General features: G+C 38.9%; 1 protein-coding gene across 4 annotated transcripts in view; it reads right to left on the minus strand.

Annotated features, from left to right (window-relative positions):
- NME7 (NME/NM23 family member 7) overlaps positions 1-24,510 on the minus strand; it is an 89,322-nt gene that overhangs the window by 47,016 nt on the left and 17,796 nt on the right. For all 4 annotated transcript variants that reach the window (XM_068181032.1, XM_068181031.1, XM_068181030.1 and 1 more), the window contains 6 exons: positions 23,863-23,970; positions 20,078-20,244; positions 14,910-15,020; positions 11,264-11,314; positions 8,659-8,866; positions 5,661-5,766 (listed from right to left, as the gene is read on the minus strand). In XM_068181032.1, the coding sequence (XP_068037133.1) occupies positions 5,661-5,766; positions 8,659-8,866; positions 11,264-11,314; positions 14,910-15,020; positions 20,078-20,244; positions 23,863-23,970 (751 nt within the window). The remainder of the gene's footprint in view (positions 1-5,660; positions 5,767-8,658; positions 8,867-11,263; positions 11,315-14,909; positions 15,021-20,077; positions 20,245-23,862; positions 23,971-24,510) is intronic.

The raw sequence follows: 24,510 nt of genomic DNA on the forward strand, positions 1-24,510 counted from the left end.
ACCTCCTCCCCATCCGAAATCTATTTCAATGTAAAATATATTTTTTATACTTCAAAAAAATAGATGTCACTTTCCCACTGAAATCCAGAATCAGTCTAAGCCGGGAAACCACTGCCAAGGTGCTAAAACTTTAGGCAGAAATAAATGAGAAACACTATGGGCTTCCTTTCAAAACCAAACATCCCAGGCAAGGAATATCCACATCATTACAACTACAAAGAATTAAAAACACAGATGGAAGCATATGGATGACTGATCTCATGAAAGCTAATTTTTTTTTATTCTAAAAAATGGTGATGGAAGTGGCAAAGTAGGTTGTTTTCATTTTAATCACTTTTTTCTAGCTTCTCTAAAGAGAAAAAAACCCAACCAACCAAAAAAACCCCAGCACCAATAGACACACCAAATGCTTCAACATCCTACATAGTATATATATTCGAGGAAAACACAAGAAACAAACTGCATTTCATTTGACATAAAATACCTCTCCTTCCTGGGCAAGTCTGTCTGCAGAAGAACACCTGCAGCTGAAAGCACAGTGTTTTACTAGTTAGTCCTCTCATGGCTGCAGCACTAAGATTGCCATACTGCATGTGGGAATACCCTGAGGTCACACCTCAAACCAGCCACTCTGAAATATCTGCAAAGACTTGTGTTCATTCCACTTTTTTTTTTTTTCATTTCCAGATTCTATCTGCAAATAATTCCTTCCAGATTTCAAATTGTTAAGTGCATCAGGGCTAGCACTGATGCCCCCTGGCACTCAGTCTTGTAGACAAAATCCAAAGAAAGGTCTTGCCTACAATCAGGTAAACTCCACAGCATCTGCACTTCACCTTTCTATTATCTGCACACTTATCACAGACAGAAGATGCACTTTCAGATTACCTATGAGAAAACTGCACTCCTCATTTTTTCTCTAGCCAGTTTTCTAAAAACCCTGTTCTAATTCTAGGTTTCCTGAAAATAAAAATACTTAATTACTCAAACTTATGCCTAAAAGGGTAAAAAAAGGAAACGATTTCCAGAGTTTTCATATTTAATGAATACAAATTGTCTTGAGAAAAAACTATGAAATAGGTAAGTAGGGCTGAGAGTGATAATAGATTTGTATCTCTACTATACCATCCTATTTTCCAGCTTATTCAATTTCCTAACTACACACATGCAAGTATACTTAGCATTATACAGAGGTGAACTGGACATTTTCATAGTGATGCCTTCTATCTTTCAAAGATCAACAAGTGTATTGTGTGTCAGGACAGTTCTTCAAGTGTCTGCAGTCAGAAAATCCACTACAATGTTGGATTCCCATGCTCTACAGTCCTCTCCTCTCTCTCTCTTGTACAGTAAATTCACTTGAAATTCTACCTAAGTAAAACTTCTTTCTGTATCTGCCTGAGACTGAACTACCATCCTTGGTACTGTTTTTGTCACATTCAGGTTTGTCTTTGGAGCTACAAGCTACTCTCTCAATTGGAATTTTTCTGCCTTTGCATAAAGAAGGAAGTAAGATTCTTATGATTTCCTGTTGTGCAATGTTTTGTTAATCAGTGTAAAGTTCTACAACTTTCTAAAGCTGTCGGCTAGCTACTAAGTTAATATAGAAGAGCTCTAAGTTTTCTCATACACTCAGATCTAAAAACACATTTCCACACAGTATCTTTTCCACTTGGCAAGAAGGCACTCTTGCTCCTTTTATTTTCCATGAGATTTGAATTTTATTTAGTAGAAGAACACTGTGGAAGACAGCACTGTATCTTTTTTTAATTAAGAGGAAAAAGGATTTAACTTATCAGAAATGTTAGAACAAAATCTCAAGCTTAACACATACAAGGAGAGCAAACCTGTCTGGGTAGTTAGTCACATACCTAGGACCTCTCAAAACCATAGAGGCTTCCTTGCCTCAAAGCAGCTCTTTCAGTTTGCATATTACACACTTCTGACCTCAGCCTTATCATCTCTATTTTAAAATTTTTCCCCTGCTAATTTTTCCAAGGAAGAAGCTAAAGGCCACATCAAAGAAACTTTAAACCTGTCACGAAATACCAAAGTCTACTTCCTACAGCAAACATGACTAAACTGTTACACATAAATATATTAAAAGTTAATCCCACCCAGTGATCTATAGGGTGCTATTTCTGCTCACAAAACAGTCGAATCATAACTGTCCTAAGGGCATTAAACTGATGTTTACCCATTCTGGAGAACTTACATATTTGGCTTATGAGCACTAGTGCCAGTATCTCCAGAGCTACTAACATGAGGAGAATTACAAAAAGAGAATGCTTAAGTGATTGCAACTATGATCTTTTATGTCAAGAATCAGAAGCACAAGAAGCAGAAGGATTACAGAACACAGACCCACACTAAAATTTTCATATTATTAAACAAATTAACCATACAATCCTAGAGCTGTGCTTACAAGTTACCATTCTCCTTGACTGAAAACTGGTCTCAGAAGAAGAGGACGAAACTGAAAGACACTGAGAACTTAACAGATTCTAGAGGGGATAAACCACATCATGTCTCCCTGATGCAACCCTGGTTGGAACAAATTTGCCTGGAGTAGCATCAGGTTGCTTTTGCATTCTTCTAGCTCTCAGTGAAGAGGAGCTGGACTGCTCTTGCAAAGCCTCTTCAGAGTTAAAATACAACCACCTCACTGCTGCCAGCCAGGGAAGGAAGGTCTCCATCTCCACTGGGAGCAGTCACCAGTGAACTAAAGCTGTCTAGTCCAGAGCTCTGGGTTTCATTGCCTTCCATGGCCCACCCATTTCTGATCCTTCACAGAAGATGTCATGCTGACACCAGACTGACACAATACCTATGGCCTGACTTCTTTAAGAGACATGCATGGCACACATTCCTAGAGGGCCAGCAATGCCATCTCTCTGGCATTACCAGCACTTTTGACAGCTGAGGTTAAAATTCACCTTAGTCCCCCAAGACCCTTTATCAGGCCTCAGGGTTCCCCTGCAGCCTGGCAGACATGCTGACACTCCCGCTTACAGGAATTCTCAGGTGCCTGGGCATTGCACCAGGTCCTGTTGTGGCTGGCTGGGCTGTGCTGCTGCGGCTGCCTATGACCAGACACTTCTGTGTGTCCGTCAGGAGAGAGGCAGCAAGGCCAGACATAAAACCAACATTGATTTTCCTCTGTTTTATCACTGGATAGGAACCAGCTGTGGCAATCAGTCATTTCCTAAGAGAGTATTGTGCCCAAGAATTAACCAGCATAAACTAGAGATTACATCCTGAAAAGCACCCTAGTTTACAGCTGCCATTAAAGTAAATCATCTTCCAGGACAGAAAACCGGGAAGATTTTGCCTTCTAAGAATCAGTTATGCAACAGACTCTGGAGGGAAAACAAACACTGGGGAAAAGGGCCAGAAAGCAAAATTCAAATCAATAATTCAGCCAAATGTCTCTACAGAAATAAAGACTAAATCTCCATATAAACTGAAGTACGTATGTGAAGCTTCATGTAATTGTAAATATGTAATGAGTAGCTTATATTCATGGTAATTAGCCAAGTTCAAAGCTTCAGCAGTGCATAGGAAATTGCAAAAAGGTTTATTTTTAGATACTCAATACTGAAAATTTGTAGAGCACAAATCAAACTCCAACGCAAAAGAGAGTCTGGTGCTTTGACCCACATGATTTTCTCTCCATGCCTCTGGCTTTGCCAAACCATCTTTTTCCCACTGAAGGCCACACAGGACTCTCCAGCTGCTGTGTTCCCACTTACCTAACTATGTGTGCAGCTTTTGCTTTACCTATTAAACTGTCCTTATCTTAACCCATGAGTTTCCTCACTTTTACTCCTCTGATTCTCTTCCCTGTCCCAGAGAAGTCAGTGAGTGGTTGTGTGGGGTTTAGTCGCCAGCTGTGTTTAAACCACAACCAAGTGTTAAAACAGTTTGCTGACTTAGAAAAGTCAGCTCTGATTTCTTTGTTTTTGAGGGTAGTAATCACAGCTGCATGGAGGGAGAATGCTCACACAAGGTGCACTTTTTGTATTTCAAATTTTATTTGCTTTTTGGCAGCTGTACTCTGACTTTCCAGCCCTTTGTGGTGTGAGAAAAAGGACTGTATAGGAGACATTAAAATCTTAGGCTCTGTAAGACCTCAGGACAGTATAGAGGACATTAAGACCAGCACTCATACTGCAAAGTTGGATGTGCACATACATTTTTTGTTTACCTACATCCATACCTCCTCTTCTCTCCTCACCATCCTCACCCTCCTACAGGCACTAACACTCCCAGAGGAATGTACAAATAGGGTCACCGTTTGTCTTCTGGCAACTCAGAAAAAGTCAGAGAAGTTCAAGAAAAAAAAAAAAGAAGGAACAGACAGGACACTATGAATTCTACAGAGATGAATAAGATTAAAAAGAGGAAGAGAAAACCTGAGTCTGAACCTCTATATGTAAAAGAAATTTTATCTTAAGTCTAAAAAAAAACCAGTCCAAGCCATCCACTCTGCTATTTTTACACTCAAATGAAGGACCCTAACAATCCTGCCACAGAAAAGTTTGTCCTCTGCAAACATGTAGCAGGGTAAAATCATAGTCCCAGCTGCTGCCCATATTTCTGTAAAAGGAACATCGCTTTGTCTTTGCTGCATGGCAGACTTATCTGTAGCAGATACCATGCAAGGTCTGGAAGAGATAACAGGCACCTTATCAATAGCAACTACAAAACTCCTTCTTGTGAAAGCCTTTTTTTTATTTCAGCAAGTTCTCCAGACATCCCACCTGAGGTGTGAGAGGCCTGGAAACTGCTCCAGCCACGTCTGCTGTTTCCATTTAAGCTATCCACAGAGAAGTGATTAGAATGTTGCAGTGTGCTCTGCATCTTACTAATAAAAAACTCTATGCTCTCACATGGTGATATTTATTCTGTATTCAAAAATACTGTTTCAGTGCCTGAGTCAAAGTATTTTACTACACTCACTGCTCCTACACATGCTACTGGATCTAAGTACAGGACACGTAAGCGAGGTTATTTTTGCATGGTAGAACATTAAACATTTCCAATACTCGTATGGCAAACTCCCAGGGCATTCTCCAGCACAGAAAGCATCACAGAATCCACCAAATGCCTTAGGTCCTTGGCTCACTTTCATAAACAAGCCTTTCCTACTTTCCATCCCCACTGGATTCAGCAGAACAAGATTCATAACAGCACAAATCTCCCTTTGTGAGTCATTTTAATCTGATGTGCTACTGCCTGAGTGGAGGGCCCTGGATCATGGGCACGCGTCCTGCTTTCACTGTCTTTGAGGATGCTAACCTCCAGCAGGTGACTCTGCTGGGCAGACAGGAGCAAGGACATGGGAAGCTGTCCCAATAAGATATGTCATACCTCACAAAGGTTTTAATCCTTCTCTTTTTCACCCGTCCCTTCTTATGAAGTGAACAAGTATCTGCATGGAAAGCACATGACCCACTCATTCTTCATGGAAATTAACTGCAGAAATACTAAATGTGTATGAAAGACAAGGTATCTGCAAGCTTTGCATGTATTGTGAAATACACCCTGTGCTCATGCAGTCTCACTCTCCCAAGAAGAGGGCACAGGAATGATCCTGGATACAATGGACACATACTGCTTTCTCCTCTGCTTTCTCCTCTGCTATCTGCATTGCTTACCTTCATTAACAGCATGAGGCTTAATAATGCAACAAGTACAGTTTGTGAATTTTGCACTGCTGACTGGTCCACGACCTCCACTGGAGGGGAAGAACAACTCCAGCTCCTGAAAACAATTGTAATTAAACACATTTTAGATTGATCTAGCTGCACACATCAGCTTTTATCATGAGGAACAACATCTGAAGCACCCATAATCACAGAAGATAAACCTTTAGTGCAGATTTTTTTTTGCTATAAATACTTCTTCCCTAAAATATTATCTCAAATGTATCTTTTCCTCTCTGGCACCATTGCTACAATCATAAAAACAGGACTGGAGTATTTCTTGCAATGTCTTCCTTTTCAGTTCTGCAATGCAATCTGTTCATACTCAAAGCACTCAAAATGATGATGCAACAATAATTTGGTAGAGGTGCTCCCAGTTTTACCAATGCTTTCTCTCTTTCCTCAGTATCTTTCCAAATCCAGTCCCTTATACACATATTTAATTTTTCCTTTTTTTCAAATAATCTTTTCCACTACATAAGCAAAAATACAACTACTATCCATTTCTCAGTATGTTTTCTTTCCATATACAAAACTGACCTCCTTCAAAATTGTTTACATTTTCTTCCTTTCATCTTACACAATTAAACTTTGTCTAAAATTGCTGAGTCATTTCTCAAGCCTTATTGGCCCTATAATTTTTTAAAAAGTCTTACTGAATTGAAGCTGATGAACTCAATTGCTTTGATTTCTCAGATAAATCAAAGGAACCTTTTTACCTTCAATCCCTTTCTTCCCACCATCACTATTTGGGCATCAGATACCTTGGGTCTTAGGTCACCCCAGACTGGGGTGAACTTGGCAGTCAGGTTTCTTTCCTCAGTGACATTTTTTCACTGTTCACTGCCAGCTTCACACTTTTTCCATACCATTTATTCACATATGTTACACAATCTGCCAAACAAGAAACGTGCAAAACACAGGTTCCATTTCATACCTATTGGTCAAATTCAGTAAGAAAATTGAGACATTTCTATTTAAGAGGAAAAATTACATCCAAGGAATACTACTACCAGATGTATTTGATTTTTTCCTGTATAACAGTAGCAATGCTAAAGGCCATTTCCTGGAATTGTCTCCCTTAATTTACTAGCTCAATTGAAATGGAATAGACTCACATTTAGCTCATGGCACTTCAACAATTTCTGTAATCCCCTCTTAAAGAATTACACAATTCAAACTTGTCCTGGTTTGGATCTTGGACAATGGATCGTGGACAATGGATCTTTCAACAGAAGGAAAAAGGGCCTTTGTCTTTCCGAGGGTAAATAATCTGCATTTTAAGTGGGCACACCTGAGACAATAGGATTTATCCTTAGATCCTTCTACTGATAAAAAGCTACATGATTCAAGGAACTTGTCCCACTCTATTAATTGCTATTTACTCTAAAAGAAACAGCCAGAAAAAGGCAGTAAAATATGTGTAATAGTTAACATTTAGTTTTATCCATTAAAATTCATAAAAGGAAGTTAACTCAATAATGCTGAAGGACTTGCATACTGAAAGGCCAAACTATAATCTTGTGGAGCCTTAAAAAAAATCATTTTCCTTGCTCTTTATTCCTGATCTAAAGAAATTACAAAATTTGGCTTGCAGAGAGACAGCAGCTTAGAGTGTATTAGAGACATATTTTCACTTGTCATTTAGCCATCAAAAGAACAATGCAGATTTCCACTCGAAGTGTTCATCTTACAGTACATTCATTAAATGTGGTTGAGACTTGAGTTTTCTGTCAGGAGAGTTTATTTAGTTCCCTTTATCTTATATTTCGTTCTTTTCAGCAAATATTCTGCAGGCACAGCCAACTAGTTTCTATAGCAACTGCTACACAGCCATATAATACTAGGCCTACTAAATTAATAAAGGCACAGGGGCACTAAATTCTCAATTCTGTTTGATTTATTAAAGATAGGTATCAGTAACACCACAAAGATGCACAAACCTACAGATGTTCAGCAAAATAATCCCAGTGTCATAAAAATGCTGCCGATGAACAGGGCCTTCAGATGCATTTCAAAGATAATGAAACGCAACAAGAACAACAAACTAAAACCTAAGCACACATTTCTGCTTCTAACCAAGAATTTATGCTAATAGATACTCTTTCCTACACTCTCAGTTCAGAAGCCGGCACAGTTGTCATGGTAGTACACAGGAAAAAAGAGAAATTTTCACCCTTATATTTGAAGATATCTAATTATTTAACCAGAGGTCTCTTTCCAGCTGTGCTACTGCAGCTGTTTCAATTTAAAGAGGGAAGACTAGAATCAATGAAGCAGCAACTGGTATCTTTCCCCAGCTAAAGTGGTCTTCAGCTGAGACACCACAGTGACACATCAATCAACCATGAGATAAACTTTATTCTTGCCATCATTTATTAGCATATGTATCCCATAACAATGCACACAAAAGTCACCTTAATTCTACAGAAATGGTAATATCTATCACCCAGTCCCAGGGCTTTTTCTTAGCACTGAGAAAAGAAACATGGCAAACAAAGCAAAACAGAACAAACTCCTCAAAGCCATGTCCACTGTACCTCTGTGCCTCTGAAAGTACAAAGCACTACAAAGTGGCCTGTTTTCTAATTTTTCATTCTGAACAATAACAGCAAAGTAGGCTGCAAGCAGAGCACTAGTGAGAACTAAACATTGGTAGACTATAGGTAGATTACACAGACTGTGCAATTAACTCACTGTTTGTGATGTACAGGAGACATTAAAAATGACCAGGCATGCTCTCCTGATCAAAGCACCCAAGATTCACCTTTGTGATAAACAAGATTTCTGTTTTCAGACAGTTTATGTTTCCATGCTAAAAAGAAGCCATGAAGAATATGTAAACTACTTCTGGAGTCAAGTGTAGAAACAAATGCGAAATCCCTAATCCAGCTGTCAGCAGATAAAAGAGTAAAAATAAACCTCTGTCAAGAAAGAGTGCAAAACTTACTTTAGCAGCTGAAGCAACTGAATCTGGGCCATGAGCTGCATCTCTGAGGCCACAATGTCCAAAGCTCTCTGAGACGCTGTCCAGTGTATCACTCTCAGTTGTTGTAGGGTTTGCTGGCCCCACTATTGCTCTCCACTTACTCACTGCATTGTCTCCTAAGAGCTCCATAGCAAGGATGGGGCCACTCATTATTAACTGGAGAAGCTCACTGCAAAATGGAAACAGCACATGGTGATCCATGCTACAAATTAAAACCAACAAAAACATGACCCAGTGGAGATGCTCAGAACTCAAACTGGCAAGACCTCGAGCAACCTGATCTAACTTTGAAGTTGACTCTGCTTTGAGGAAGAGGTTAGATTAGGTCATGCGCAGACATTCCCTTATTATGGTTGTTGGAAAAAAACATGTAGATAACCCAAACTCACTCAGGTTACTCTGTAGACTCTTAGATTTAAAAAGAATTTTTAAAAGATCAGTAGTGGTGTCCAGGTAACAGTGAAAGAGAGACCACTTGTAACCACTTGTCTGACAGGAATGATTCCTAAGCTTTCCTCTTCTGCACAGCAGCATTTCAAGACTCATGTACATGACCTGGATGTGTACCCCACTGACAGAACACCAGCACTGCTTTCAAGCTGAATTTTCCATTCCCCCACAGATCTCTCCCATGGATTTTGCCCAGCTAAAGTCCAAAGTGGGAGAGAAGGGAAGGAGTTGAAAAGTTTGCATAGGATAAAGGACTTACTCACAAAGTGAGTTATACATTTTGGCATAACTGAAGTGATTTTAATGGGATGAATCCAAGTAAGGAGAGGAGGTTGTCAGGAGCAGCTTGCCTTCTGTCCTGACCACCTCACAAAAGAAAACAACCACTTAAAATTGGTAACCCAAACATTCCATTTAAAAACCAAACAAAAGACCAAAAACTATAATTCGGTATCTTCACAAAACATGCATATCAATAAGCCTGTCTTTTCACTGTTTAGTCTGGACAGAACCAACAAAGGAGAACACTGACTATGGTTTTTGTACTGTTTTGTTTAAAATAAGTGCTTTACACAATTATAATTGTGGATGTGCATGCTTCTCCAACTACCTTCTTCCTAATGATCACTGGTCAAAAAGAGAAGAGAAATCCTAGTAGTTTTTTGAAAATTAAACAATATTAAAACTATGAAATCTTACATAAAGAAACAACACAATAAAAAGTGATTGGATGTCTGGTTCTGTTAGAGTCTGCTTGTTTAGGACAGTTAAATAGTACACATACATACATCCAAGAAAAAAGCAATTTCTACAACACTATTTACTGTGCAGACTAATCCTTGAATATTCTTTTTTTTAAATTTCTTTAATATGAAAACCATTCTTTTCCAAACAATAGAATTGGTTTTTTTCCTATTCACTAGACTTACATTCACTAGTGAACTTGCAAACTAAATTTGAATTTAAAGACAAGATACAACATCAAATATAAATGAGTCGTAGATTTCACACTTTACTGCTTTGAAGTTTCTTGTTTCTATTTGATTTGGAATGTTCTAGAGCTATTTATTTCTAATTTAGAGAAAAATCCTATTGAGAAGATGTAGCCAATAGGACTGTAGGATGGGAGACAGGCACATCACAGTGGACAAAGGCTACAGTTCCTCAGACAATTACCATTAGTATAGATAGACAGCTGTGAAATAACACTTCAGGCAAAATTCTTGATTATTTGTCAACATATTCAAGCAGGTTTACTCAGCAAAGAAAAGGCAATTCCAAATCATGCATTCTCTGACCTCCAAGATGGTCAGACATAGCCTGGGGCCATGTCTCTCTGAAGGGCTTTGAGTTTGGACCCACAACAAATCAGCTGCTGTTGCTGGAGAGCAGCTGGCAGTGTTAATTCTCAAGTACTGAAACCAGGTCTTTCAACCACATCAGTGCAAACCCAGGCACCAACATGCCTGCAGAACACAAGGCACCTTCTCCCCAAAAGAGGCAGAATGCACAATGGAGAGGGAGGAAAAGAAAATTGATGGCACTTTCAGGGAAAGTAGAAACAACTCAATCTCTGGGACATAAACATCCATGTGGTCAGTTACAGAAAGACCAAGGTTTCTCACATCAGGTGGAGCAGTTTAGCATCATGTAAGTTTGACGTTTGTCCAAGGGTAGCAGTACAGTAAAAACTGCCCCATGAACTATCCTTTCAGTTATTTATTATTTGGGATACTTGTTACTCAATCAATTCTTACAACTAAGTGTTCCCCCTAATTCTCATTATCTGCAAGCTACACCCTCACCCTGATCCTGAAGATATCCCTTCTCTTGACTTTGAAGTTTTGTCTTGCTAGGAGCATTTTCACTTCTGAGGGACAAAGGACATTCCCCTGATACCACTGGGTTGTAAAAAGTGTGAGTTAAAACCCTGAACAGCTGAAATAAGGATCTCTCCCTGGAGGAACAAGAAAAGGTGCATGCTTTGCAAAGGGCTCCACTCAACTAAGACAAGCTCTGATTTTCCCATGGTCCTGTGGCATCAAATATGGTAAATGAATTTCATGCATTCAATAAATAAGCTTAATAAACATCAAGCTGAAATTGATATACTTACTGATAAAAAGGTTTTGCTTGATAGTCAGTGTAGAAATCAGCTGCTTCTTTTCTGGAAAAGTAAGAAGACACAGATATAGCTATATATATATATATTTGTAGATAGATAAAACCCCAAATACCACAATTATAATTCATTCAAATATCATTCATAAACATTTTTACAGGCAATGTCTTCCTAAGCTGGACAACTTGTTGGGAGCTCATATCCAATAACAGAAACTACATTTAAATTTCATATTTTGTGTGGCTACCAGTACACCTGACAACTTCTCATGCTCCTGCTCTGAGAAGGAATTCCTAAAGCGCATTTCAAGGTCATTGATGGTCCCCACATTTTCAGGCTGAGAATAAATGCAGCAGAGTCACGTTCTTGCAAGCCATTTGCTGTTACGTTGCTTTCATCATTCATCAGTTTGAGCGGGGATGCCGGTAAATGAAGTTTGGTTTTAAACCATAAACAATTTATCTGCTCCACTGGAACACTTCTTTGTCAAGGCTAGTGTTTGATTTAACTGGTACATAACAAAATAGTGCATAACCTGGTTTTCATTCAACGTCCTCAAATCTTACAAGTTGCATAGGCAGCACAATGCCCTCCATATTAAAACTGGATTTCTCCCACACTTCCACACTTCAAAACTCAATTTGGTCTTGCAATCTCCTCAGGGGAACATAGCAATGACTACACATTGCTTTCTTCCAAAGCAATAGGATTTCTGCAGTGAGGGGTCTCCCTACACTGCCAGGCAAATTAAGGCTACTAAGCATACCCAGTGTGTCTGCAGCACAGCTGTTACTCAGCTTTTCCTCAGGAGCTGGAAACAAAAAAAATGTCCTTTTCAGGGGGGTGGCCCTTCCCAAGCTCTGCATTGCCACAGCCATGCTCCTACCAGCACTGGACTCAGCTACCCAACTACACAGGTTTTGGGGACCACCACAGTGCAGAGCTACCATCCATCCACCGATGGACACACCATTTTGTGACTTTTCACCCCACCAGCCCCTGCCACCAGCCAACCTACTCTCTTCCCCTTCTTTTTCCCCAGCTGCTTCTCATGTTTTGCTTACTGAACTGCTTTTTCTGCATGGCAACAGCTAGAAAAATCCATGGAGTATTTCAGCTCTAAACCTGCTATTTTGCAGCTTCAGAAATCCTGCTGAGAACACAGGCTCAGTATTGCCTGGCTCCAAATCCTGGTGTGTGCCACTTTTTGAAGCTGGAATTTGTAGAGAAGACAAGCTCTTCAAGAGGATTGACAGGTGAAAGCAAGCAATATTGCTGACCTCTACTCTGGGTACAGAGTTCTTAATAAAGCAGTGCTGTAGGGTGAGATTCCAAATTGGAAAGTTGTTTTTACCTGCAGCACAGTCTTCTGATTTTTTCTGGTCTTCATGAGTTTGCTCATTTTCAGCAGTTCTCTTTACTGACAGAAATTGCCTGCATATTTCACAAATAACAGATTCCAAGTATGAACAAAGGCATAGTTCTGTCATCTGAAATAGAACTTTTGATACCTCTCTCCCATTTGCAGTCCAGACTGAAACCAAATATTGCCAGAGGAAAGAAATAACATCCAGAAGAACATAAGAACAATTTAATTTTCTTAACATTTATCAGTGTTTGAACAGTCACATTTTTCTCCAGCTTTTTTATCAATATGACCTAAGTAATTCCTGGTTTGTTGCTTTTAGTTCAGTATGAGCCATTCAAAATCCAAAATATTTTTATCAACCATACCGTAGATTTACTTCCCTTCCTTTTCAAACTAAGGCAGAAGCATGATGTAAAAATTATGCTAGACACAGAACTCTTGCAATCTCACGCTTCAAGCCTACACTCTGCAAAAGGTTTGCCTATAATTCATTATTTCACCAGAAAATCCTCTTCTGAAATGAATTTACCCAAGAATTTTGGAAAGCAAATATGAAAAAGGTATGTGAAGGGATGAAGTACTACCATTTCTGATTGCAAAGAAGTATTTGAGAGGTCTGTTTCTGAAACAAATTGAGCTCTACTACTCAGTAAACAATTCCCACTGGAATAAATATCAAAGTGCAGTTGTGTTGTATAACTTAGTTCCCTTTTTAATTTCATTATTAGCTGTCTGTTTTCACATAATGGAAAACAGTGTTCACCTATGTATAACAGACTGAACTGACACAGCATTAAAGGAAGAGACTGAAGAAGCAAGTGCCTGCCCACACTTCCATATCTTGGCTACAACTTCTACAGAAGGCATGAATCTACTTAACAGTGATTGACTGACAAATGCTGTTAATAATCCCTTTAAAGAAAGCAGTAGATGATGATGATGATTTCAACAAGCAAGCCTGCAGAAATCTAAGGGTGGAAGACTTTGGCAAAGGCATAGTTCTAAAATTTTAAAATGGCACAGTCCCAAGAAACAGAGTAGATAGTATGCAGAGAAACCACAAAATACTCAAGACACTATTTAAATGCATTCAGTATCACAGCCCATTCTTGTGCTTATTACTAATTACTTTCAATTATGCAAGACAACCAGGAATTTTTATACTGCAGTAGGCAGTAACAGTTCAAGTGTCAACTCTAAATCATGTGACTTAGCTAAACAGTTTGACTTCTCAGACAGACACTCAAATAAAGCATCACCAAAAACAACACTTCAGGATCAAATCTCTCATATTGCAGGAGAGAGGAAGCAAAGAAAAGCTAGTTTGAATGACATTATGAATTGCAAAGAAACATTAAAAACATGTTTGAACTCATGAATTGGAGTTGTTGGATGGAGGATCAGGGACCAGTACCATAAGATATTGTAGCAGGTCCATGCAGAGACAAGAGGAGGAAGTCTTATTTTATCAGTATTTCAGAAAGTCAAAAAGGTTCTGAAGTGAAGGAAAATTGTTGCTGACCTCACACATAAACAATAAGAATACATGAAAATGGTATTATGTAAGACAGATAGCTTTTCTTTCCAAAAACACGCCACATACTAATAGGTTTGGCAAAGCTACAATGGAGAAATAATGCAGTAACTTTGGGAAAGTCTTCTAAGGTAAATTAATCATGTTCTCTTTCCTCCGAAGCATGCCTTCTTTTAAATCTTGGGGCTCATTAAGAAGTGGAGAACACTGAAGGTTGGGGGATTAGGAAGATGCATGAGTAAAACCTGTCCAACCCTGCACCATCAGAAGATCACTTGCTTTGCCTAGAACTTTCAGCAAAAATCTGAGAGCAAAAATTAAGACAACAGATTAACTGAGAGCAAGCAAACCAAATACTTTAAAGACAACATCATTATAATGAGCAATACTGTCTGTATGAGGAAGCCTTGAGGTGAGGACATACAGACATGTCAGTAGTAAACACTGCTGGATTGCTAAAGCTATGGTAGCCACCTTGGGTTCATACAGACATGATGTATTTCATCACCCACACTCATATTTGCACAGCACTTTTTACTACTTAGCTTAAATCTCTAAATACTTTCAGAAACTTACAGAACTACGAAACTGATGAGTTTCATGAGTAACCTCTCTTACTCACTGGAATGAATCTGACACATGGAGCAAGACAGAATAGCTTTAGAGAATATTTGCAAAAAAAAGAATAATTGCAAAAATATTTAGATACAATAGAGCTAACCTTAAGAATTCCTTACCTTGAAAGGAGCATCATTTTGGCTTTAGTTATTGTCAATCCAGCATTAATAATGATATCAAATAAGTCTCCCATCTTACGCATTCCATCAGGTTTAATCAAAGCCAGCGTTCTGGGGAGGAAAAAAAATATAGTAGAGAGATACAGCCAACACAACTTTCCTTAGAGCATTTGGTGTGCATGTTTGGTTCATATTCAGACAAAAAAACAGCACATCAAAGACAGAAATTCTGTCACTGTCACATATTCACTGTCCCAGTGTCTCAACAATTTCCATGCTGTTCTTGAATGGCTGTGCAACCCATTATTCTGATAAGGACAAGCTTTGCACATTTTAATTTCCTTGGCTTTCTAACCCAAGTCAGCTCACAATGTTCCACCAGCAGTCATAATTTACCAACTTCTCCCTTTGCTCTCAGAGCACACAATTTGACCACTTCTTCCTTAGATAACTGGTATCTCAACAGCTCCTCAGTTTGGGTCAGAACATAACTGAACCATTAATCTCTCCCTCTGCTTGCTCAGCTCCCTTTTTCCCTAATGTCAATCATACACATAAAATTGAAGCTGTTAAAATTCCTGTTTTAAAATATTCCTTAAACATGTGCCTCTTCCATAAAATTCAAAGTTTGAGTTTGATTGTTTTTTTAATATTTTTAAAATAATTGAAGTCCTCTGTAAGAAGAAGATCCCTTGTGCTTGGTACGGTATAAAAACTTCATGGTATAGAATGTGCATGCCAAATATCTGACACTGTTAATAGACACAATAAAAGGATGGAAGAGGAGGTATTTAATCTCTTATACTGACTGACAGCTATATTCTATATTTTAAGGGACATCAATCCAAAAATCTCTACATTCTCCCCCACATCTTTGTTTCCAAGTACATCCTGTCTTCTAGGTAATTATCTTTTTACACTGTACATCCCCAGAGCCAGGACTGTTTTATTAGTGAGCTTTGCACAGCACCAAGAACACCATCAGCACTAAATGTATTATTAATCAAAAATAACAAGCACAAAAAGGTCTGTAAAACTGCATTTTCTATTTGCATTCATCTTGTGGTGAGTCAGCTTCAAATGTGCTCGGCTTACAAACCAATAGATTTATTCAACCCTGTATCTCAGAAATGCCACATCTCTGACAATCCTAAAGAGCAGTTTCCATCTTTTACATTGTTTCCAATAAAGAAGGCTCTCCAAGATGGAATTTTTTATTGCAGGACTTCTTTGAATGAAAGACAAATAATTGCAAATTTCCTATTTTATATACCAGCATAGTATGGAAAGCAGCCCTTTGGTTAGCAGCAATATATTCCAGCCAAGGCAAATATGCTGAGATTATAGGAGATGGATGAACTTCCACTACATTTGCTCTGAACCTTAAGTGACCCAGATTGACAGATGCTTTGGCAAGAGACAGACTATTTCACAGCAAATGTACAGCAAGGGAGGTGTTAGGACCAGGAAATGTAACCAGGAAGATTTGAACATATGTGACATTTTATCTGCAACTAAGGGAGCGGCGTTTCGGACCTTCAGAGCTCCAAAGCAAACAGATTTCCTCAAGCACCACGAAGCTCCCACGCACGGAGCACCTCAGCCTCAGACCCATGGGGAAATATGACACAAAAAGACTGATGGACTAAGGCTGCAGCCAGAAACTGCATGGAAGCAGTCAACTAAGACTGTGCTTCAGTCCACTGCAGTGCAGGCTAAAGTTGGTTTAGCCCCATCTTCAGATCAGGAAAGGCTGACCTCTCATCAACACTGAACACAGTTTGCCAGCATACTCCATGCAGCCTTAGAGCCTCGTCCCCTCTTCCCCAAGGATTTCACAGCTCCACCTCATTTTGTGGTATTATTTATCATATCACAGGGTGTACCACGTGAATCGAGGGCCATGAGGGGCTTCGATTCACGTTTAACCAATGAGAATCACACAGTGCATGACCGGCATGATGGCACAAGATGTTCTCAACACTGTCACTTCCCACAAACAATAAGGGTCAAACCTCTGGAATGGGATCTCCAGCACAATTTGCATTTCCTCAAGGAACACTCTTCTGAATTTATGTTATTACACAGGTTGTTTGAGACAGACTGGTAATGCTAGAAACAAATTGCCCCTTCCTTTTCTAATTTCAAGGGTTTTAGTAATAGTGTAATTCCTACAAATTTGCAAAGAAATACTGCATTATGAAGCAATTTACCTAGAAGACATTAATACAAACTGCAATGAGCAACCCTTGTAATGTCTTTCATCTAACACTGATATTTTAACTTTAACATTTCAGTGTGAGCATTTCAGAAATAAGCAGGATACAAAAACCAGACTTCAGGATGCTGAAGACTGTTTCTGAGATTGGATTTTGATTAATGTGCCCTATTTTTAGTTTTAATTAGGAATATGTTTCATGGGGTTCGGCACGATGCAGTCTGCAGTGTAGATTTGAAAACAGCTCCATGTCTAGGAACCAAGGAGAAAGAAGGAAAATTAATCTCACTTGCTTACATTTTCAGAGGACTGTGTGACAGTACTGCAACGAGTACTGAAACAACAGAAAATGAGAACTGATCAAAGGAACAATGCATAAAGCATACTGTGACTATGCTTTTGAGACCTACTTACTTCTAATAATAGGACTGCTGCACATACAGTAGCTTATGTCTTGCAGGGGAAGAAATGCTGATTATGTCAATGACTAGAAGCATAAGAATAACATATCCCACTCAAAGGAGAACACAAGTATTTCTGGGTGACACACAAGTTTTCTAACATCATTTTCAATACCAGTGATACTGATTCTAAGTAAAGCCTACTCAGACAGGACACATCGGTCAGACAAATGTTTACCTCAGGTTACAACCACCCGGGATGACAAGTGAAAGGCTACAGAAAGAGAAAGTCCTGTTCCATGCCAGTGATTCCTTATGTGGCACACTGTAAGCACATGCTGACCTAACCATTTTAGTCACTGTTTGTGATGGTTTTCTTATGATACACTGGGAGGGGAACAGAAATGCAGACCACTTAAATACAACAATATTGAAAAACTGACCCAAGACGTAAGAAAAGCAGAGATAGAACCTGAAATAAAACTGTCCTAATAATTCTAGCTTAATTCTAGAAAGAGCCTGTGCAAATCGTGCCTTTTTCTACACACCTGATTTTTGCATCTCATGTACCTAGGGTCACATTCACTTGTTTTGCTGACAAAAATAAAGGTCCCTAAGTCAAAACATTCAAGATTTTTTTATATTCACTCTGCAGTCTCCCTCAAAAGCCTCTGCTGAGCCTGTCTGAGCACACATTGAGCGATCAAAGAATGTATTTCCAAAGTCAAAATGATATGCCAATACTCCTGTACAGCACAACAGCAAAAAAAAAAGAAAAAGACAGAGAAATATTCTGCTTCATACAGCAACCTTAAAATTATTAATAAAATTCCAATTGCATATTATTTTGGGAATTATCATGCACTACATTATCTTATTACATCTAATAACTGCTGCAAAACCTGCTAGGAACAGGCCAAAAAGACAAGTAACTCAAATGCAACTGTTTTGCCCAAGGAAACTCTTTCAATATGACCCTGTTTACTCAGTGAAAGCTTCTGTGAAGAAACTGAATTTTGAGGATCCCTTGCCTGAGTAAGGCACCTTTCACTACGCTCCTCTGGGCTATTCTGAATATGTAACACCACTTGAACATCTATGTTATCTTTCAGCCAACATTCCTAAAATGTTTTCCAAACAGCTGACATGTCATAAATGCCTTTTCTTCCTTTTGTAGAGCAGTACAAAAATCTGCCTCCTCCTAAGACCAAAACAATTACAGTGCTGCCGTGTAGACTGCAACGTCTCCTACAAGAATAAAATGTCATTTTATCATTAGCTGCCTTTTCCTCCTATAACTGCATGAGCACTGCAAGAGCACCAGGCATTGTTAGTTTAGGCAGAGCAGGAAATACACAACTTTACATTGATAAAAAGATGTAATCTACCCAAAGTTGCACTGAGGAACAAAAAGAGTAGCCACATATACAGAATCCATCCCTTTGTGTTCTCTACCTCCTTTGCTGCTCTTTCACCATGCCCAACCCCAGCTTGGAGAAGTACCAGAACTCCTCTGGAGCAATTTTTTTGTGCAGTTAAGGAAAAGATGTTTGTTAAAACATGCAGCTCCTCCTCTGTGTCTGGTTATGTACAACTCTACAAAAAGGGTTCAAAACAAGCCCATTTACTGGGAAGGAGCAAGAGAGCAAGCGATTAAGGCTCACTGGAATATCATACCTAAGAAAATGTTCTGTGTTCTTTCCAAAAAGGCTGGAGGAAATTATAAAAATGTATTAATTTGCAAATTCAGAGATTACCTGCACTGCCATTAAATCAGATCTAAATTTCTTGTAAATTAACCTTAGTGTCCTCATATTCTTAGTCCTGATATGTCCTCTCAGATGGCTTCTTAACATCTTTTCCAAAGCAAGTCTTTAAATCAAAAATATGAGTCTTACCTTCATCCATTATAAACAAACAAGCCTGTAATTTTTACTGATATTCTCACACTGTACTTTCTGTCCTCATGCACACAGAGCTTAAGAGAAGCTGAAAAAAATTCTCAGAAAAAATCTCCATAGTGAGGAAAAACAGCAGAGAATGTGAGTGGTCCTCTAGTACTTTCATTTATTATTCTAGTACTTTCATTTATTATTACCAACAGAGAGTAGATCAGACTGGTGAGGCACTAGGCTTCTGCACATACCCCAGAGAAACAGCTGCAACTTTCACAAGGATCAGGCCTTTCAAGCCCAACACACATCAGTTACCGTATCAATTCTACCCCAGGAGAATCCACAAATCACAAGAACCCTACTGCTGCCTGCCTTGGCTGAGTAACAAAGCTGAATAGGACCCATTTTCCTCCTCCCCCTCTTCTCTCTCAAGATACCTAGAGGAGCCAGCAGCTGACACCATAGAGAAGCTGAAGTACCATAAGCAGGTACCATTTTGCTTCTCTGCAGCCATCAGAAAAATCAGATCTCTTCAAACTGCATGCAAACATGCAGCCATCTCCTGTTCTGCCCACATTAGTACAGAAACATCATTTCTAGCAAACACCTACTTCGAAATCCCGACCACAAGATTCCAAACTCTTCCCTTCTCACCTCTCCTCGCGGCTCCCAAGCTTGCGAGACGTGTACAGATTCCCATAGTCCACGATGGTGAGGTGCCGGGAGAACACAGTGACTTTGCTGCCCACATAGAGATCCTCAAGGTGCAAGCTCTCGTACTTGGTGCGCCTCAGAAACGTGCGACGGTTCTTCACATCGTACTGCAGCAAAAACAAGATTAAAATCTACATAAGCAAGAGATTCACTTTGGCAAACTCAACTTAATCTTTACTCTACCATCAGAAATTTCCATAGTACTGTGGGATTGAATCTGATCACTTAATGAATTTAATTCCAAGCCCTTTAAACTTAAAGGTGTACCAAGAAAGCTTAGAAGACTAAACCACAATTACAAATTTATTCCATTTAAATAGTCTCAAGCTAAGAGCAATCTTTGAAATTTTTTTTGGTTTGTAATTTGCTCGTTCTAATTCAAGCCGTGATAGAAGGTTCAGGTGCCTGGTGAGTGTCGCTGCCCAGCCTCAGTGAGAGTTCCCCCAGCACATCCATGCTGTTTCACAGCCCAGTGGCTCGCACCAGAACCATCAGGATACACACTGGCAGGTCTCCTCTTCAGGGCATCATTCCAGTGAAATTATGCTCTATTTGACTGCGTAAGACTCAGCATTAGGGACGGAGAGATGATTGCAACACTTGGCTGAGATGTTCTCACTGCCTAGAGCTGCAAGCTCAAAAGCCTGTCAGGACAATTCAGCTTTATGTACCATCACTCCAAGCATGAAGACAGACATTAATGTGTACTTTTCTGGGTGGGCTGGCAAAGCACAGCAGTCAACCTGCTGAACAGTTTCTTCACTGCAAGCAGATATTACAGATGCCTTCCAATTCCTGGGGAAGTGGAAGTCTATGAAAGGAAGAGCTTTGTCCTCAGGCCAAACTTCCCCTTCTGTCTCGACCCACAGCTGCTGTCCTCCACTGCAATGGTGTATTCACTAGAATAGCATTAAAAGAAAGAAACATCATTCCCAAAAATTTGGGAGGAGAAAAAAAAATTAAGAGCAAAATTCCATGTTCTGAGAAGTGTGAATACAGTCCTGGTAGAAGGCTAGAAGAATTATAATTGTTTTCAGGATAGACAAAACTTTGCAGATTAAGGAATTGCAAATTTTTTTGATACTGCCTTCTGCTGAGGCACAACTTTAAGGAAGAATCCTTCCCTCCTGAAATGTCCTTAGCCCCTCATCCATGCTCCTACTAAGTGTTCACTATTCAAGTGCAGGAGGGAATGAAAAGACAACATGGTAAAAAAAAAAATCAAATAAACCTATTTGTTTCACGTGGACTTTGCCAGGAAGCCTATTAGCCTGTCTCAACCATAAGCAAATTCTTCAATATCTTGAGTATTCTTCAAAAATCTGAGTATTTCCTTGGTTATTTCACTAATAGTTGCTAGAAAGGCACTCCTAGGTGCTTCTCTCTTATCAAAAAGAAGAGGGGATCTACCTGTGTTAAAGGATTCCTCTTTAGAGTGGACTTTTGAATACGTTCAAAAGACCTTTTTATAAAGTAAATGATAAGCCACAGCAGCGAATATAAAGCTGTTTGGACTGTTCCACTCCTGCCCATGTACATGTAGAAGTAAATTACCCAAAACAAAATACTTCTCTGATAAGAATCTGTCCTTTTAGAGATTTATTCTCCCATTTTAGGAAATCTTTTGTATAAAGAAACATTATTAAGGATTTAAGAATTCCCCATGAGAGTTGTTACTATGGAAAACTTGGAGAATGGGGGCTCTCTGTCAAGAGATCCAGTTTGACTGAAAGAACTGCTTGCTGTCCTTGAACAAAAATCTATGCTGTCTTCTTACAATGCAAAGCAAGCTGGAAACTTCTCTCATTATTCCCATTGGCATTCTACTTCACCAAGCAAGATATGAAGGACAGAAGGAAAAGTTAAGCTCAGGACTTCATATAACACAAGCCTTCAACAGCTCTGCTCCACCTGCAGGTGAGGTGTGTGATAAGGGAGAGCTGTTGTCAGGGATGGGGATGAAACATCCTCCTCATATGTGGGGGAAAGCTGGCTCATAACCATCACCTCCCTTCTCTCAGATATCTTAGAGGTAAGAGCAGGTTGTCATCTCCTCAGGAAAGTACTAAAAGATGCAGAAGAATAAGGCAGTAATAATGAAAAAAAAAATCACCAAGTTCTGCAGAAATAAAAAAAAAATCCAGAAAATAATTCTAAATGTAATATCTGTCCACAAACTCACCCCAAAAGTGATTTTGAGATATTCTTTCTCACATACATTTTTGTTAATTCCTGTGCTGCCCACATGCAGTCTATCGCTGCCGATACACCACACTGCTTTAACCTAAGAGCACACCAACAACATACAAAAGTCTGCCAACACATAGGTACTTCATTAAGAAGCTCAAGAACACCTTGGAAACTCTGGGTTTTGAGACGTGTAGGTGAAATGAACAACAATTTTGCCAGCCTACACATGGCTGTGTAGGAAGATTATTACAGTTCCTGACTGATCAGCTAAACTGTCTCTGAGAAATAAAAATTAGAAACCTCACATTTTGAAAACTGTGCACATACAGACATCATACAAAGAACTAACTTAGTAATCAGTGCAAAGTGCCCATTCTCACACAACTGGGTATTACTGCTTCATTGAGGAGCAATTTGGGTAAGAAAAGGCAAATTCCACTAGATTTTCTATTTCTGCAGTTGAGTTTTATATCAGGAGAGTTAAAATTTGATAATGAAATTACTAAGTGTGACTATCCAAATCTAGGCTGTTCTTAGACTCTTCACTAAGAATTGGAACGGACTAATCCATGCCACTTAATCATTCCTAAAAGGAAGCACAAAGCATTGGTTGGCATGAGGATTATCTTTACAGTACATATTATATTTTTTAATACATGCCTGCTACTGCAAAATGCTGATTTTCACTGCTGTCAATAAGCAATGGGATCAGTTGTATGAACCACAAGTCAGAAAGGTCTGTGCAAGCACCACTGATGAAAAAATTTGGATCTCACTGTCTGAAATGTCCTACTGTCACCAGAGGACACAAGGAAAAACGACGCACCACAGCTTTGGTCACCATGAAGAGACTAATTTATTTTTTCTGACTCCAAGCATTTATAGTTCTCAAAAGGTGCCAGTGGATTGGAGGGTGAACGTGCCACCTCTCCAACGACACTGGACAAACTACCAGTCTATCAAATTTCTCTGCCTCTATGAAAGAATGCAAAACAATAGGTTGTTTACAGAAAGTTGCGTGAGAAAGTTCTCTACAAGAATGTAAATTCAGAAGGCTTTAGAAAATCCTAAGAAATCAGGGCGACATCCTATCTCTCATTAAACCAAATTCACCATTTCCTCTATTTGGTAAGACTCTTTTACACTTTACTCTTCAGAGACTTCTGGAATCCCTGCTGAAGCTTAGTCTCCTGTCTGGAATTAGCATCAGCTTACTCTTCTCAAGCACTAGGCCAGAGTTGCTGGGTTTCAATTCTGAAACCCAAGTAGAGATTGAATGAAAACAGATTTGTGAAAATAATCTCTCCACACCAAAGCAAGCTTTAAGAAAGAAAAAAAAAAAATCATAAATGTGGAAGCTATTCCATATGCTTCACTTGCTTTGCTTTCCATTGTAGAAACAGAGCAAGATACATTTTAAATTAAATTTTCTTACCTGGAAAATTAATAGTGGCAGTGGCAGTGGCTTGCCATTTTATGAACTATTTAATTGGATATTACATTTATGACAACAGATTTTTTCCTTACATCCTTACCATTTCAATTGATGAATCTTTTGGATAATACAGAAGTTCATAACGCCGAAAGAGTGAAGCATTTGGGTCATACCATTCAGCAATGAAAGCATATCTCTCATCTTGACTCTGGAAAAAGAAAAGGGGCAAAATTGGCTTTTACAGAAAACATACATATTCTCTACGTAAAAATACATAAATAAAAAACTTCCTTCATTTGTTATCAGAAAAGTAAAAAAAAAAATCACTTGTAAATGGACTTGCACACTCTGCATATTATCTACTGCCTACCACAGTGACATCTTTTCACTTGTTAGCTATCATCTTTTAAATAGGATGGAACTTGGATCATGGCAGTTTTCCAGACAATCTCATAATTTACCAGGTTTCATCAGTCATGAAGCACGAACTACTGCTGAAGTTGCTGTCAGACTTCTCAACTTAGTCAAAGTATTTGATTTACTTTCTTTCACTAAAAAAAATGTGTTCACCTACAATTAAATTACAGACTCTTAACACATTTTCTATACATCCTATAAGGAAATACTTTCCTCTTCCTTAACAGTCACATCTAAATGTCTCTTAATGATGAGATGAACATATTCAAGTTGAAGACAACATTAGTTTGATTCACTACTTAACTTCATGAAATTTGCATAAAGCATAAAT

The sequence above is a fragment of the Anomalospiza imberbis genome, chromosome 2 (assembly GCF_031753505.1).
Source record: "Anomalospiza imberbis isolate Cuckoo-Finch-1a 21T00152 chromosome 2, ASM3175350v1, whole genome shotgun sequence".
Classification (NCBI taxonomy): Eukaryota; Metazoa; Chordata; class Aves; order Passeriformes; family Viduidae; genus Anomalospiza; species Anomalospiza imberbis.